Source organism: Grus americana, chromosome 3 (genome assembly GCF_028858705.1).
Source record: "Grus americana isolate bGruAme1 chromosome 3, bGruAme1.mat, whole genome shotgun sequence".
NCBI classification, from domain to species: domain Eukaryota; kingdom Metazoa; phylum Chordata; class Aves; order Gruiformes; family Gruidae; genus Grus; species Grus americana.
In genome coordinates this window covers 70,306,290-70,322,669 of record NC_072854.1, presented here as the reverse complement: position 1 = coordinate 70,322,669, position 16,380 = coordinate 70,306,290, and the positions used below count along the sequence as shown (strand labels likewise).

At 39.4% G+C, this 16,380-nt stretch overlaps 1 protein-coding gene across 16 annotated transcripts in view; it reads right to left on the bottom strand.

Annotated features, from left to right (window-relative positions):
- The window catches only part of SYNE1 (spectrin repeat containing nuclear envelope protein 1), a 311,090-nt gene that overhangs the window by 256,176 nt on the left and 38,534 nt on the right, over nucleotides 1-16,380 (bottom strand). For all 16 annotated transcript variants that reach the window (XM_054822896.1, XM_054822889.1, XM_054822893.1 and 13 more), the window contains exon 3: nucleotides 386-447. In XM_054822896.1, the coding sequence (XP_054678871.1) occupies nucleotides 386-447 (62 nt within the window). The remainder of the gene's footprint in view (nucleotides 1-385; nucleotides 448-16,380) is intronic.

Genomic DNA, 16,380 nt, shown 5'->3' with positions numbered 1-16,380 from the left:
TGCCATGAGCAGGGACACCCTCCACTAGACCATGTTGCCCAAAGCCCCATCCAACCTGGCCTTGAACACTGCCAGGGATGGGGCATCTACAACCTCTCTGGGCAACCTGTTCCAGTACCTCATCACCCTCACAGTAAAGAATTTCTTTCTAACATCTAATCTGAATCGACCCTCCTTCAGCTTGAACCCATTACCCCTTGTCCTGTCACTACACTGGAAATGAAATGGATTCATCCTTTATGGTGTACAGATAATGGGGATCCCTTTTTAAGTTTATGCCATTCTGCTCTGTCAAATCTGACTTATTCTGTACTCCAGGGCCTGTACAGGCACAGATAAAAAGGTTTGATTAAAAAAAAAAAAAAAATTCAAAGCCATAGATTACCTTAGCCAGGTGAGTATTGATCCATTTTGTGAAAGTCCGTTTCTGCACTGACTCTTGCTCATCTGAGGAAAAAAGGAAATCAGTTTGATTAGACATTGCTGAATCCTTTTGGATTTACATGATGGAAGAATATTCTCTATTGTCAACAAATGCATTCTACAATTGCCAGAAATGCCACTATGTTTTCCTGAGACAGTTAATTTTACCTGTAACTACCCATAATAAATTCTTCGCATTTTTACAATAATGCTCTGACACTTGACTACTTGTAGAATCTCACAGCAAAGTTCAAGTCTTAGTGAGTGAACAGTAAGACACAATTTCAAATCTGAATGCCAAGATAAACTTGACATCCAAGTCCATATTATATTTACCCAACGTCTGAGCACCTAGAACTTCTCCGTACTTTTTACGTAGAACCCATGTCTCTGACAGTTAAGTTGCTTTTAGTTAGAAAATCAACAAGAGACTTAGAAAAATACTCTTAGCATGTACATTTGAAAATGTTTGTCATGTTGAATTAAAGATTTGAAATTGCATTATCAAGCTTATTTTTCTCTGGGAGATCCAACCAGGGAGGAGCCATTTGCTAGTTCAGGCAGTTTCTGTACTGCTGCTTACTACCTCCCTTAGTCCTGTCCTGAAGCACTTGTCTGATTTATAGTGAATTTCAGTGTTTCTCAGACGGTCCCTCAGGGACTGTTGCCAGCTGCATGGACAAAAATAGCTCCTGAATGAGCTCCTCCAACTTCAGCAGCCAGGGTCATGGCTGCAGAGGGAAGAGAATCACAACGCCATAACCAATTCCTAAAGTCCTGTCCCTTCCTCGTGGGGAATTGGGCTTGACACATGGAATAATCTCACACCAGGGGCATTCAAGTATTTATGTTGGGGATTTTTCTTTCAAAAATAAAAGGAAATACCTATTTCACTGAAAAACAAATAATGTTATTACCAACATCAGTTCTGAACAAGCACCTTCATTCTCCTACAGAAAATCCAAATAAATAAAATTGCTGTTAAATATTTACTTGTTATAAGAACACATGCATGTCCCAGAACCTACAGATGGAAAATCTAATTTTAGTTACTGCCTTTTTGCTACTGATTTGTGCAGCGCTAAATTGTGATTTGATTTCTTTCACATCTGTAAAATTAAATGGGAATATTCTTTAATCGCCTTTAAAGTTCTGGAATACACGACTACTAAGTTTGATGCGCTACTAATAATAAGGTCCCTGATTTACACTCATGCAATGCTGCTCCACAATGAGGGTGCATAAAGATACAAATCACCACACAAGATTCATCAGCCAAAATGTTATAAGTGAGACAACAATGGCTCCCTGTCCACCTACGAGCTCCCAAAAATTATCTGTGCATTATGACTCCAGGATATTTTCTTTACATATAAACAATATCTCACATATAATAAATACCAGAGGAAAAAAAGATACATATAGTCTCCAGCATCTATTACTAGATTAGCACACTTCATGTCTAAGAAAATAATTTTGCATTCTTTATTTTCCTTTTCTTTGATTTCATTGGGTAGGCTGTCTTACATCATTTTAAAAACATTCATTGCATTCTCAGAATCTACTTGTTGCACTGACGGGCAAGTTACGAAAAACACCACTCAAAATACTGCACTGTGCTCCATTTAACACTGACTATTTTTGGAAGGGGCTGTTTTGACTTCATATGTGACAATTGTTTCTACGTTCTGGAAAAGAGACTTCTCGCTGTATGGTTTCTAACCATGAACAAGATGTTTCCCTCGTGACATACAGTAAACGTCAGCTGTGCTCTGACAAGCAATGACATATACAGGTAGCCCAATTAATTTCAATGGCAGTACCCGCACACTTGAACTGGGTTGTGTGTGAGTACGTGTGGGAATGGAGACCGAGCTCGCACAGAATCAGTCCAGCTCTGGCTTCGTTCACACCTCTGGAACTTAAAATTCTCCCGATACAACAATGGCATGCCAAAAGAAAAGAACCAGGCCGTTAGAAGTCAAACTTCCGACCAAGGTAATGAGTGAAAACAATCCCCTAATTTGTAGTTCCAGTGCACCTTGATGATTTAAGAAACAGCCTTCTGACAACACCTGGAAATCAGAGAACCAGCTCCTGCCTTCTCAACATTTAGCAGCAGAAGACATACTACGTTTCAGTCATACCAACAAACAGCAGAAATAGCGTTTCAAAATAATCTGTTTCAAGGGAATTTATGTGAGCAATATATTCTTTATGATCCCAACAGCAACTATTAATACTAAAGTTTCCTCTTTTTTTAGCAGTTATTTTGTATAGGCTTAGAAGGAACAGATTTTATGACTGTAAAATCTATGTCTGAACATAACCCAAGTAGTGCATTGATTTTACAAATTCCATTATAAATATGCTGTTTACAAATTTCCCTGGAAGCGAATGTGTTATTTTCATTGAACCGCTGTCAATTCTCTGCAGAGGTACTGTTTGTCTGTGCCCACAAGACGCATGTGTCATGCAGTTTCTTACGCTCTCCCCACTTGCAAGGACTGTCAGCTCCTTATTTGCACCACTTACCCTGCCGGTACTGAACGAACCCGGGAAGCACATTTAACGACGTAACGTTTCTGCCACCAGCACCTTTGTAGCGAGCCATAAGCGCTGCTGCTGCTCCTGCTGTTGCTGCTGCGGCTGCTACTCCTGTCTCATGTAGTGTGCAGCGTTTCTTTAGAATACAGCCAGAAGTAATCTTTCAAGAACAAAGTGATTTTTTTTCCTTCACTGGAAATGCAGGCCTCTTACACAAATCCCTCCACCTGCTCTTATCGGAGAATTCCCATGAAGCCAAACCTTAAAAACATCTTTATATATTCTTGCAGAGATGCAACAGCCAGACAAAGCCAGCTGTATTGGAAGTAGCAGCTCTGCTGGTCTCACTGCCATCATCCTTCTCCACTGTTTTCCTGAGGAAAGATTTTATCATCCGAGCACCAGCCAATCCGCTAGCGGAAACCTCTGATGTCAAGAGCCTGAATAATTCATCCAGGGACTGGGACAACCCGACTACACTGCCGATATCCTAAAGCAGCAAGATGTGCGGCTGCAAAAAGCGATGCAGTCTTCTCACCAGTGCTTTTGTAACAAGATACTGTTCAGTAAGCATAAAAATGGCTGAATGGCATAGCCCTTCTCTAGGTTGTCATACATATAAAGGAAAGCAGCTTTTAAAAGCAAGCGCTTGGGTGCATCACTGCATACTCGATTTAGATGTGGATGTCCTTCAGCTTTGCAATTGAAACAGTGAAGTGGAAGAAATAGCAAGCAATGAATCTGAACAGACATGTAGGCCACTTAGCTTTTAATAATATATTCGAACTGCTGTACAAAAAGGATGAAATATATGTAAGGATTCACAGAATTTTTGGAGTGCACCTAGATCAGCCTGAAACATACTCAAATTTCTGATGATATGCAGTACTTTCTATTTCATTAAATCAGAGCACCAGAGCATTTGAACAGAATTTGTTTTGCTCTGGTAGAGTGAAGGTAGTTAGGAAACTGTGGAGATTGGAACGTTGTTCACCCTCAGGGGCCAACAGAGTAGTACACAATATTGAAATGAGAATAAAAGGCCCACTTTTAGTATGCCATTACATGGCATGTAATGTAACGTATCGTTATAGAGGTCAAATTCAATTTCCTTTTTTATAAAACACAATTACTCTGACAAGACCATTCTGCATCTGAAAGAAATATTGCAAGAAAGTTTGGCTTTATTTAATCAAATGTCTTCCTTTAATTGGCTGGAAATGCCTTCATATTCTCACAAACCTTTTCTCTACTAAGGCACCACCAACAGATTGCCTTTTTAGGTTGATTAGGAAAAAAAGACAAATGTAATTGGATATATTGACTTAAAAACATTTAGAACAAATCATTTCAAAAGAGGAACAAACCCCATCATGGATCTTCAGACAGTTATCAATATGCTGATGAAATATTCATCATGCATGCATATTATAGTGACCGGCATCATGCATATCATAGATATAGATCAAGAGACGGAGAGTAGTGGCACGCTTTCTGGCAGAGCTTTTCTGAAGACAGGCTTCCTGAGCAGCACGGTCCCTGCCTGCCGGCTGTGGCAGCAGCCCCTCCTCAGCCGCGGAGCTCCACATGCCACGGGCGCGCGGTGCGCAGCAGCAGATCGCGCATGGAGCGCCTCTTGCCTCGGCTGCTCGGGGATCCGATGGTGGGAAGGCAGCTGCAGTGCAAAGGTGGGAAATGCAGGGTTCTGCTGCAAGGTGACATGAGGAGGAGTCTCGTGCACAGAGCAAGACGCACAACAGAGCCGAGTTCACGCGTGTAATAAATGTATTTCGATTGATTCTCAGTGACCTAATATTGTGGAGATTTGTTTTGTTTCTTACTTTAGTGAAATTCAATTCTAGTTCCTTACAGCTCCTCGATTTCAGCATCTTTTTTGTTGTCTTTGGTTTTGATAGTTCTGTCCTAAAAAACACCAAGGAGGTGTTGTGTTTTTGTTTGTTTGTTTTCCAAGTCTTTGGTGCCTTTAGGAATACTGCTAAAACAACTTGGAAGTGCAGAAAAGTGTGCCAAACCACCTGCAATGCTTCAAGATGTCACTTGAGAACACAACACAGCACAGAAAGTGGCAAACAGCACCCTGCAGGGAAAGTTTGTTTGGTCAGCAGTATGGCATAAATTCTCTAAAGCTTTCAATAAGATATGGTATGTAGCAATTTCCATCTTCATTAAGGACGTTCTTAACTTAAAGGAGCTGTAGAAAAACTTGCAGAGTCAAAGCAATAATATGGAGACTCTACTTACGAAAAGGAGCAATATTTTAAACTACACAGTCTAATCAACGCCTCTAACACGTGGATTAGCCCATTCAGGAGTACTGCACAGAGGCAACGCAGGGGCATTTCTTTTCCTTTAAGTCTCCATTTAATGTTTTTTTATGGGACAATGCCAGGACAGTTTTTTGCTTTTTAAAAACAACAAACAAGCAAATAACTTTAGTGGTAGCTCTAAAGCAAATATATTGTTTGCAAGTAGCTAAGTTTAGCAGTAATGCTATACACTTTAGGAAAAAAAAAAACTGATGAGGGAGCTATGGGCAGTGGGAGGAAAGAGCAAGGGAAAAATTGATTTCAGCAGCCACTGCAATGCAGTTGACAACAAGACTTAGCAGTACTGGTACAAAGAATGGGAATATATTTCTAAATACCTCATGCGTTTAGGACTTTTCCATTTAAAAATTTTTCAGGAGAAAGACAGGATTTGTCAAAGTGTGGCTTTGGGATATATGCCTCTATTGAACGTGTTTTATCAGAGACAGTCCCACTAACAGATCTCTTATCTAAACTTCCAAGCTTTGAGATCTAGGTGCACACACCAGCCATAACCTGCTCCACCACTGAGCACCAGTCTGCTCCCCATCAGTTTTTGCAGAAAGGAAATCCATGTACAAGGGCTAGAAGGCAACCAGTCATCCTTGGCCAAACCCCTACTAGGGAAAATGATGGAGATCGGCTCTCTGGACTTCACACCGGCACACACCATTGCTCAATGTAGAGGTAACCCTAGTACGGTGGTTTGGGTGCCAAAGGTTTTACGTCATTTGGAAGAGTGGAAGTAGAGGAAAAAACCCAGCACACTGGTGGAATAGTTACAGGAAACTGAAGTGTGGAGAAGCAGCCTCACAGCTGCAGAAACGCTGCCTGCTGTGCAGCATGCTGCTGGGCAGCAATTGGCAGGCTACTGAGAACTTTCTGCTGTTACTGTCTGCCTGAAATGTATTTAAAAATATTTTGATTTTACACACTTCTTATTTATTCCCTTCATTTCTAACACAGAGAAGGTGTCTATCCAGCCACTAGTTAGAATGATATACAGAAGGATTCAATTTATCACCCAAAGAAACATTTTAAAAAATATCTGAGTATAATCAAATGCAAGCCAAACAAATCAATGTCTCTTCTTTTGTTCTTAGTTAATTTATTCTTATACAAACACATTAACCAAGCAATCTCTGCGGAAGCACTAGCTGTGGACTCTGCAAGCAGTTTAAACTTTTGAAACCTGGAAACCCAGAAGTTTAGCCAGCAGCCAAAGAGTGTGTGCTTTAACTGGGGCTGTTGGCTCCATCTCACAGCAGCACGCAGACTGTCACAGAATATCTTTCTACTGTGGGACTTGGGAGACTCCCAGTCCTTAAATCTAAGATGATGCCCTGTTGTGCCCCTCTTCTCATATGCACACGTGAAATGTCCCTGCTCCATCCAGTCACACACGATCCCCCACTTCCCTGTGCTCTGGTTTTCACAGGAAGGAACAGAGCACGAACAGAGCGTGGCGCGGTGGGAGAATATCGATCCTTAGAAGGCAGGACATAGTCGAGACATAACTGTACTGCCCGTAACCGCTCTTCACATTGATCAGAAGGGCTTCCCTCAGCATTTGGAGGAACTAATGAGAACAGCATGCTTTCTACAGTGGATTGGAAGCTATGCCCCAAATGTCATTTTTATGGCTTTGTGCATCTTTCCTGTACCCAGTACTTGTGGCACACTTACTCCTATTTTGTGTTTTGAGTGACTAAAAAAAAGGAACCGTAATTAAATTGTTCTGCTCCGTATTTTGCCTGGATGGACTGCATTTTGTTCTCCACATGTAGAAGCAGAATGTATTCAGGACTAATCAATGAATGTATTTTATGTTTACTGCATTTCTGTCTGTGCTGCTGCACTACTGTTATTCTCATCATCTCCACTAACAGTTATCTTAATTGCCATGTGGCTGTAAATATATTACTTACTTTCATAGTATCTGCACTCAACTGAATACAGTCAGAAATGAAAAGAACACCTATTAGAAAACCATTATGAGCTCATTTAAATCATTTTTTAAAGGGATAATCTGAAGAAGATATTAATTAAAATCAGAATACTCAACGTTTGAGATGATTATGTGCAATAGCTTCAGTGCCTTCAGTATCTTTTCCTGGACCAATACACAAGGTGAAAACAGACTGATGCAACTGATCAGAGTCAACGTGGCATTTGTTCTTTTAATTACTTCTTTTCCTTTATTGTATATTTAAAGAGATGTTTCAGATGATGAGAAATCAGCTAGATATCTAGAAAATCTAGTGAAGTTAATTAATAACTATTCTACTTTATAAGAAATTATACTCAAATTTCAATCCATCCATGCTAATAAACAGGCACACCAGTTTAAGAATGAATTTTTTATAAACACTTAAAGATTTAAAGATGAAAAATCATTCTTTTGCCTATAAACTCTGTATCTACCACAGTAGCATCTGCAATGACCGTAATTAAAAAAAAAAAAAAAAAGATCTTTGTGAGTTGCGGCTTTAAGTAGTCTTTCTACAGTCAAGAAAGGTACTTAACACGCAGTTATAAAAAAAAAAATCTATGAGATTAGATTGAAGGTAGCATATGTTTGAAAATTGAAAGCATAGGCTCCAATTCCATCTTTTACACACTGTATGGCACTTACATGAGGTCCTAAAACAACGGAAAGTTGTGTTTTCCTGAAGCCAACCATGTCAGGTAGGCAAATTACTGTAACAGTTGTCATTGATTTTCAGCAGATTTGCTAATATCATATGACATTAATAGGACTGTTCACAACATTAAGCACTACAACCTGGAGAGGCTTTGTGCAAAAATGTTTGAATTTGAATGTTTAATGTTTTCATTTAATAAGGCACAGAAATTTAAATACACTGTACCAAATGCACTGCATGGAGCAAATTTCTACTACCCATGGTGAGATTACTATTTTTCTATGCCTACAGCGAGTTCAATAGCCTAAAAGCAGTGGAGAAAATTTGTCTCGGACTTGGAAGAGCTCAGAATCTACTGAAAGAAATCAAAACTAATGGAGGCATACTAGGCACACGCTGTCCAAAAGACTAAATCAGGATGTAGGGGTGCGGCATCTGTAACTTATACATAAATCTGTGCAGAAAAACAAACTATACATAATGATTCTTGTCTTACAGAAAAGACATTCTACAATCATATCTTGATTCTGTTTATGCCTAAGCTCAGTGAAATGTCAGTGGTTTACTAAAGGTTTACAAAAATGCAGAATTCTCTATTTATTCTGTGGAGAAAGTCTGGGCAGTTTTACTCTTGAGATAATTTTTACTATAGTTACATTATTTTAGACATGAAGCTCTACAAAAGTCTACCTAAGGGAAAGAATGCAATTACTGGTTTTGAATGCTTGGAGGCATGATAATTTTAAATACATGTGGAATCAAATTATGAATTCTTTACTCACATATTCAGTTATTTTCAACTCAATAGGCTCAATATTAGAAGTAAATGAAAGGGCTAAGCACTTAAAGGGTGGCTAAACAGAGGACAGAGACTGTGTCTTCACAAGAAGCCACATGGAGAAGACAAGGGGCAACGGGTAAAAGTTGCACTGGGAGAGGTTTCATCTTGATATAAGAAAAAAAAAATTACAGTGAGAACAATCACTCACTAGAACAACTTGCTCTGGGATGTGGTAGGTTCCCCATCACTGGACCCTTTCAAGATGCCATTGGACAGGATGCTAGATAATCTCATCTAGGCTCCCTTTCCCACACAAGGTTAGACAAAACGATCCTTCGAGGACCCCTCTAGTCTGGCCTGTTCTTTGATTTTATGAAAAACTGTTCTGTATGATTAGTAAGAAATATGCTATGTTACTTAAAACAGTCATAAGAATTTCTCACTCTATTTATAAAATTATATACATGCTCAAATACCTTCCAACTCAGGTCCAAATCAGGACCTTACAAATTCATTAATCTTCCAAGTGTGAATTGTAATAAACCAAAAATACACATGATCACATATAAGAACTCAGTTCTGGGGGAAATGCTAACTCCTATGTTTCATTGTTCCTTGAATAATAATAATAATAATAAAAAGAAATCTAGCATATCCTGCTGAAACAAATTACTACTTAAAACGTTCCAGAAACAGGATGATGGTTGGTATCAAGTGCTGAAGAGATGTTAGGAGTGAAGAACTGCATGGAAAGATGTATGCACATACAGCTTGCAACACAGGTCTTGTACAAATATAAAATGGCCTTAGATAGTGTGGTTATTCCTCTCAGAGCCACAACCATCTGCTGTTTCTGAATGCTAGCTTTCAGAAGAGACTTGAACGTAGTTTGGCACATTCATAGTGGTTTCATACCTTCATCTGATTTCCTTTCTTTTCCTGTTTCCAAACAGACAATCCCTCACTTAAAAAATTTTGCATGGTATTTTACATGTGATACTTTGCTACCAAGTAATACATGACATTCTGCCACTTTTACACTGAGTGGTACCTAACTCAGAGAGTTGTCCCACTATCTACCACTGAAACTACTCACAAAGCAAGTTACCATGCAGGTAGAGAGGTCAAAACCAGGGCTACTTTGATGAAGGAGCTTCCTTAAATGCTGGTATAAGTAGGAACAAAGGTTGGAGTTCCTCAAAGACTAGTCTAAGTCTTTAATATTTTCAGCCATGATTTTGGCAGAAAAATCACGACAGTGGTTTTAAAGTTTACTTGGGAAACACCATTACAGTGGAATCAGAATATCTAAAAAATTAAAGAAATTGAGCTGACTGAAGACTGGAAACAGATTACTAATAGGAAGCAGCTCAAAATGCAAGGCTACATACTCAGGGAGTAATGTGAATTTCTGCTGTGAGGTGGAAACTCACTATATTGAAACCATGCTAGAGGAAGGCATACTTCTGTAGTTCTGCTACAGGAATGATGTAAGCCACTAGGTCTGACAAAAGGCAAATGAAATCTCATGATGCTATCAGGTAAGATATAATCAGCTGAACTGGAGAATAAAGATTCTTGTACCAGACACAATAAGCACACACATGGAGTATTATACAGAGTTCTGGCAACCCGTGTTCAAAAAATGTGAGCACCTGAGGAAATAGATACTGAGAAAATTAAAACTGTGTAGAATGCTTACTCTCAGAAAAACTATAACTGCTCTTTGGAAATACAGAGAGAGAAAGGAATGAACACCAGAAAAGGAAAAACTTCTTTAAATTAAAAACCATGCAAAAGCACCAGAGCAGAAGACTTTGATGGGATATGAACATATTTAGGTTGGAGTTAGAGGAAAGTTTTCACCCTTAAGAACAACAATGCAATCTCCCACGACCCCAATGTTTTATTGGTGTAGTAGCCTATAAAGGCAGATGACTTAGAAGACTTTTCCAGTCCTATTTTCTAACCTGTCCTGTACACCTACCACGAATATACAAACTTCCAAATGGGGTGAAATTATCTGTGCAAGAGTAGCACTGAGTATGGGAGAAGCACACATGATGTCACTCTTCACCATCTGGGTGAATCTGTTCCCCTGTACTGGGTAGCATGTGACCCAGGTACACCTACACTTGTCTGATGACAAAACAAGAGTCCTTTGAAGTAGAATTTTAGGCCCTTATCACACAGTATTCCAGTTTACCCCAAAATCAACTGAGCAGAAAAGTGAAGCAAAACAAAACAAACAAAAAAAAGCAGAAGAATTATGGAAATGCAAAGTTAACATTGGTACTATGAAGGATTAACAATATTCTGTGCTAAAAATATATATATCCATATTACAAGGTAATATGAAGCATGTGAATCTTGCTGGTGAAAATCACATTTGAAAACCAGAGGCTGAAAAATATAGGCCCACTGCTGTTTAATATCTTCTGCAGATTTTTGTACTAGTAACTGTAAATTAATTCCTGCTTGAGTCCATCTGTGGGAATCAAATACCACAGATAAAATTATTTTTTCCTACATACTTAAAAAAAATTCTGTAGATGTGAGTTGGCAAAATTTAGTTGGTTTAAACTGAGCTACATCAACTGCTGTCAGCAGAATTTTACTGCAGTCACCCAGAGAGGAAAAATTACATTTATGTGCTTTAGTGCGGAATATAATCTGTGAAATTTTACGCATTTGTGTAGGACTAGAGAAAAATAAACAATGAAAGACAAATAAACACCACTCAAAACTGTGAAGTGTTCAGTCCCTAACTGTACATTTTCCTCTCAAGTGTGGAAACTTAGGGTATCAGTTTCACTAGAAAGTACATTTTAGAGAAAAGCAAGATTCCAGTTAACCTCACAGAATCACAGAATGATTGAGGGTGGAATGACCTCTGGAGGTCATCTTTTCCAACCCCCCTGCTCAAGCAGGGACGTCTAGAGCCAGTTGCCCAGGACTGTATCCAGATAGCTTTTGAATACCTCCAAGGACAGAGGCACCTCTCTGGGCAACTTGTCCCAGGGCTCAGACATCCTCACAGTGAAAAAGTGTTTCCTGATGTTCAGAGGGAACATCCTGTGTGCACCTCTGGTGCTGTCACTGGGCACCACTGAGAAGAGCCTGGCTTCAACCTCTTTGCACCCTCCCTTCAGGTATTTATACACAATCACAAGATCCTCCTGAGCCTTCTCTTCTCCAGGCTGAACAGTCCCAGCTCTCTCAGCCTTTCCTCACAGGAGAGGTGCTCCAGTCCCTTCATCACCCTTGGCCCTTTGTTGGACTCCCTCCCCTATGTCCATGTCTCTCTTGTACTAGGGACACCAGAGCTGGACAAAATGCTTCAGGTGTGGCCTCACCAGCACTGAGTAGAGGGGTAGGATCATGTCTAATGCAACCCAGGATAGCATTAACCTTCTTTGCAGCAAGGGGACACTGCTGGCTCATGTTGTTATTTAATATTCCAAGGCATCCATAAGTTTGAAGAAATGGGGACTAAATATCAGTTTTTTGTGAGGGTTCCACATGTGATCACACAATCAATTCCTTTATTTTAGTGGTAGTTTTAGTATGCTGTGCATAAATTCAGAGTATTAGCCAGTAATGACAGCAAACATTTATATTTGTTTATAGTAATAAATCTAGTAATAATCCTAATCCTAATAGAAAGACTAGAACAAAACAAGAGAACAGCTGAAATTCAGCAAGAAACAAACCCAGACATGGTAATAAGGTTAAAGTAATACCAACATTTTGGCACCAAATAATATATCCTACTACATCGTACAATGAAAAATAGCACACCCCATAAAAAGAAACACCAGGCAGCAAAGTGAGTTGCTAACTATCTGAAAGTGAGGGATTTTCAAGGAAGTCCAATTAAGCAATATCTTGAATGTGAACTGAGATTTCCTTGCAGTGACAGTTGCTTTTGTGATCCTTTTTCTCACAGTCTCTGTGCTCTCAGTATTACATGAAACATGAACATGTTAAAAAAAAAATGCATTGTTTTGACTACCTTATATGATAAAGTCCATTCGCCATCAGTGAGTTCTTTTCATTTGATCAAAGAAGGGCAATGAATCTGGTGAAGGGTCTAGAGCACAAGTCTTGTGAGGAGCAGCTAAGGGAACTGGGGCTGTTTAGCCTGGAGAAAAGGAGGCTGAGGGGAGACCTTATCACTCCCTACAACACTCTGACAGGAGGCTGGAGCCAGGTGGGTGACAGTCTCTTCTCCCAAGTAACAAGCGAGAGGACAAGAGGAAATGGCCTCAGGTTGGACCAGGGGAGGTTTAGATTGGATATTAGGAAAAATTTCTTCACTGAAAGGGTTGTCAAGCACTGGAACAGGCTGCCCAGGGAAGTGGTTGAGTCACCATCCCTGGAGGTATTGAAAAGATGCGTAGATGTGGTGCTTAGGGACATCGGTTAGTGGTGGACTCGGCAGTGCTAGGTTAACGGTTGGACTTGATGATCTTAAAGGTCTTTTTCCAACCTAAGTGATTCTATGATTTTGAACTTTGACCCCTGTCAGGCTCACTGACAATGACTCTCACCTTAAAGAGCCAAATACCCTACTGAAAACATCTAATTGCTTAAACATTCAAGGAGCCCCCCAAAGTGATAAGAATCATAGCCTGGTCTGTATTTTCAATTCAGCCAGCCAAATGTAAAAAAGGCTGCTGAAACTTCAAGATAAACTGGTGATAAACAAAGTCCAATTCTATTAGGATTTGTTTTAGTGAAAACTTGATTCCTATAGACAATGCTATTATGGTAACTAGGGGCTGTCAAGGCCTGGAAGACTGTATAATTGCTCAACCATGGAAAGATAAAAGGAGCTAGTAAAGAAACTATCTGATAAAGAGCTACAAACAGTGAAGAAATATAAACAAGCTTATGATTTACTGCAAGCAATGCTTTAACAAGCCAATGGAAATAAAAATATTTTTGTCTATCCATCTACAAGCTATTTGTGATGCAAAGAGTCTTAATTTTAGATTGGCTGCTTCTTCACTTTTTTCTCAATGCATGAATGAATACATAGTAACTTCAGAGTTATACATTTGGCAGGAAGCAGAGCTCTGGCTATCCCTGCAAAAAATCTATCCTAATTTGTCCAAATTACAAGCCTTTTCAAATTCTCACATACCCTTGGATTTTAGCACTTGGAATCTCCAACAACTCACCTTTGTAACCTCGATAAAGCACTAAGCAGACTGCATATATACTGTTCCCACACGGAGTGGCTGAACACGCTTCAGCTTGGGGAATATAGGTCAAAAAAATCAATCCTTACTGCCCATAATTGCTTCAGCTCTGAGTAATCCCACAAAGAAACTCTTCTGCATGCTCAACACCTATCCCCACTTTCCCTCCCATTCCCATGACGGCAGCTAGATTTAGCTCTCTGTTTCAGACACAGAAGGGACAAAAGCTGGGTTAAAGGGAGGAATCTGAGGAGGAAGGAAGGAAGGTGTGAATTATCTGGAGAGGTTGTACCCAGAAGGTGAGAAAAACCTCTGACTGGCAGCTGGAAAAGTGAAAGAAACCGGCAGAATCTGCTCATGCTATGAAACATCTGCCCTGGAACAGACGATATTATCATCATTGCCATGACAACTCACAGAAGTTACATATGCCAGATGTAATTGTGTCTGTACAAACTTTATTTTCTCCCCTTCTACACATGTGATAAGATCAGTTTTTAATTACACAACCACATAGCTTTTATCCAAATGCTCCCTGCCATTTTTGGTGATAAATGGAAAATGTTCAATTAGTAAATTGGAGTTTTTTGTATTGTTTACAGTTTTGCACTCCCCATCAGACCTAATAATTAAGCATGTGACTTTGCAATTCTTTTACTGTTTTTGTAACATTGCTTGTCTGTGATATGAAAATCCTCTGCAAAATAGCATGAGGGGTTTTTTAAAAATTGAGTTTGTTTAAAATCACACCAAAAATCCCTAAAGCCCAACTCTTTTGAAGAGAAAATTGTAAATGAAAACTGGTTACTAATGGTCATGAAAACAATTTAATCAGCTGAAAACAAACCTTAGGAATGATCAACCTGATCATACATCAACATCAGAGTGTTCTCTGAATATCATTCCACCCCCAAATCCTAGGATATAAGGTGATAATCAACAACTACATAACTTCGTCCATGAGTCTCATTCATCCATATACTATGCCACTTTATTTAATGGAACTGCATTGATCTAAACAGAATGACTCTAGCATAAAACTGGACATTGTTCAAATTAAGATGTACCTGTCTAGGCACTGATTAGTATTTTTAAAGGTGATTTGGCATGCTCCTCTAAACACCACAGTAAGCAATTTGAAATAAAAAATAGATCAAAACAGTATTGCCATTACTGTGTTTGCCTTAACTAGTCCTTTCTGTAGTAGTAAACCACAGACACCACCGTGCAGAATATTTGTAGCAACCACATCATTTAAAAGGACAAGAAGCACAACTCAGCCGCCGCGTTAGAACACTCAAGTCCCTGGTCTTGTTGTAGGGCAGCAGCAGTAGCGCCCGTGCCCTGGGAGAGGGAAAGCACCCTGCCTTCCTCCCACCATTGCCCTCACCAGATCAGCAGAAATTGAGCTTGACACGTTCAGTGGCAGAGTCGGCGCAGCAAAGCGTGGGGCTTCTGAGTAACGCTGCCAGGAAGGAAAAGGCAGTGGTGGCCTGCAAGCAAATAATCCGCCTCGTCCCTAATGGCCAGGGGCAAGCGAGGCTTAACTTCAAGGGTTTATGATACACGAGGACTGCCCTTTAGACAGAAGCGAGATGCTAATTTTGCATTGTGACATTTATTTTTTAAAAGGCCTACAAGGCTACTATCTCTCTTATATCCGTTCCTTTTATTTTTTTGTAGCAATAAATGATTTTCGTAATCATTTACTTAAACATAACCATGACCTTAGTCATCATTTGTGCCCTAAGCCTGCACCATGCAAACTAATGAGAGTTTTGCCAGTGAATGAAACAAGCATTTGTCATTGAGATTACACCTCAGAGTGGCAACCATTTCTCATTTGAAATACAAAGGTACACTTCTTTCATATTATTGTTTTATAGCACATGCATTTGTAATGAGAAAATATTTCCCTGTTACACAAGAAGTTTTGCTATTACTAGACCCTGCTGAATAAAATCCTGCACTTACCACTTCCTAGCATCAATTTTTCCTAGAAATAATATTTTTGCAAGAAGCCTGAAAATTGGAAGATATACTGGGTTCATCAAGTCCACAACTGCTCACAGTAAGAATTTCTTTCTGTTCTCCTGTGGGACCCCTATTCTAATTAAACTGACTGCATCTTGGTATTGACAGATGTATACTGTACAAAAATAAACAGAGAAAGATATTTCCTCATGGGGCATTTCACATGTACTGGATATCCAAAAATAGACTAAAATGCTATGAAAAAGAAGAGATGATAAGCATATTCAGAGCAGGTTGTTCGACAAACAAAACAGAACAAAAAACCCAACAACCATCAGATCATAAAGAAACATCCCACAAAATGCGTAAAGACTGACAAATCTCCCCAGGAACTGTGCTGTGACTAAGCACTGTTCACATTTAATATATTCCTTGTCAAACCCAGCAATTCTTATTTATATTTTTAATCAGAAAAA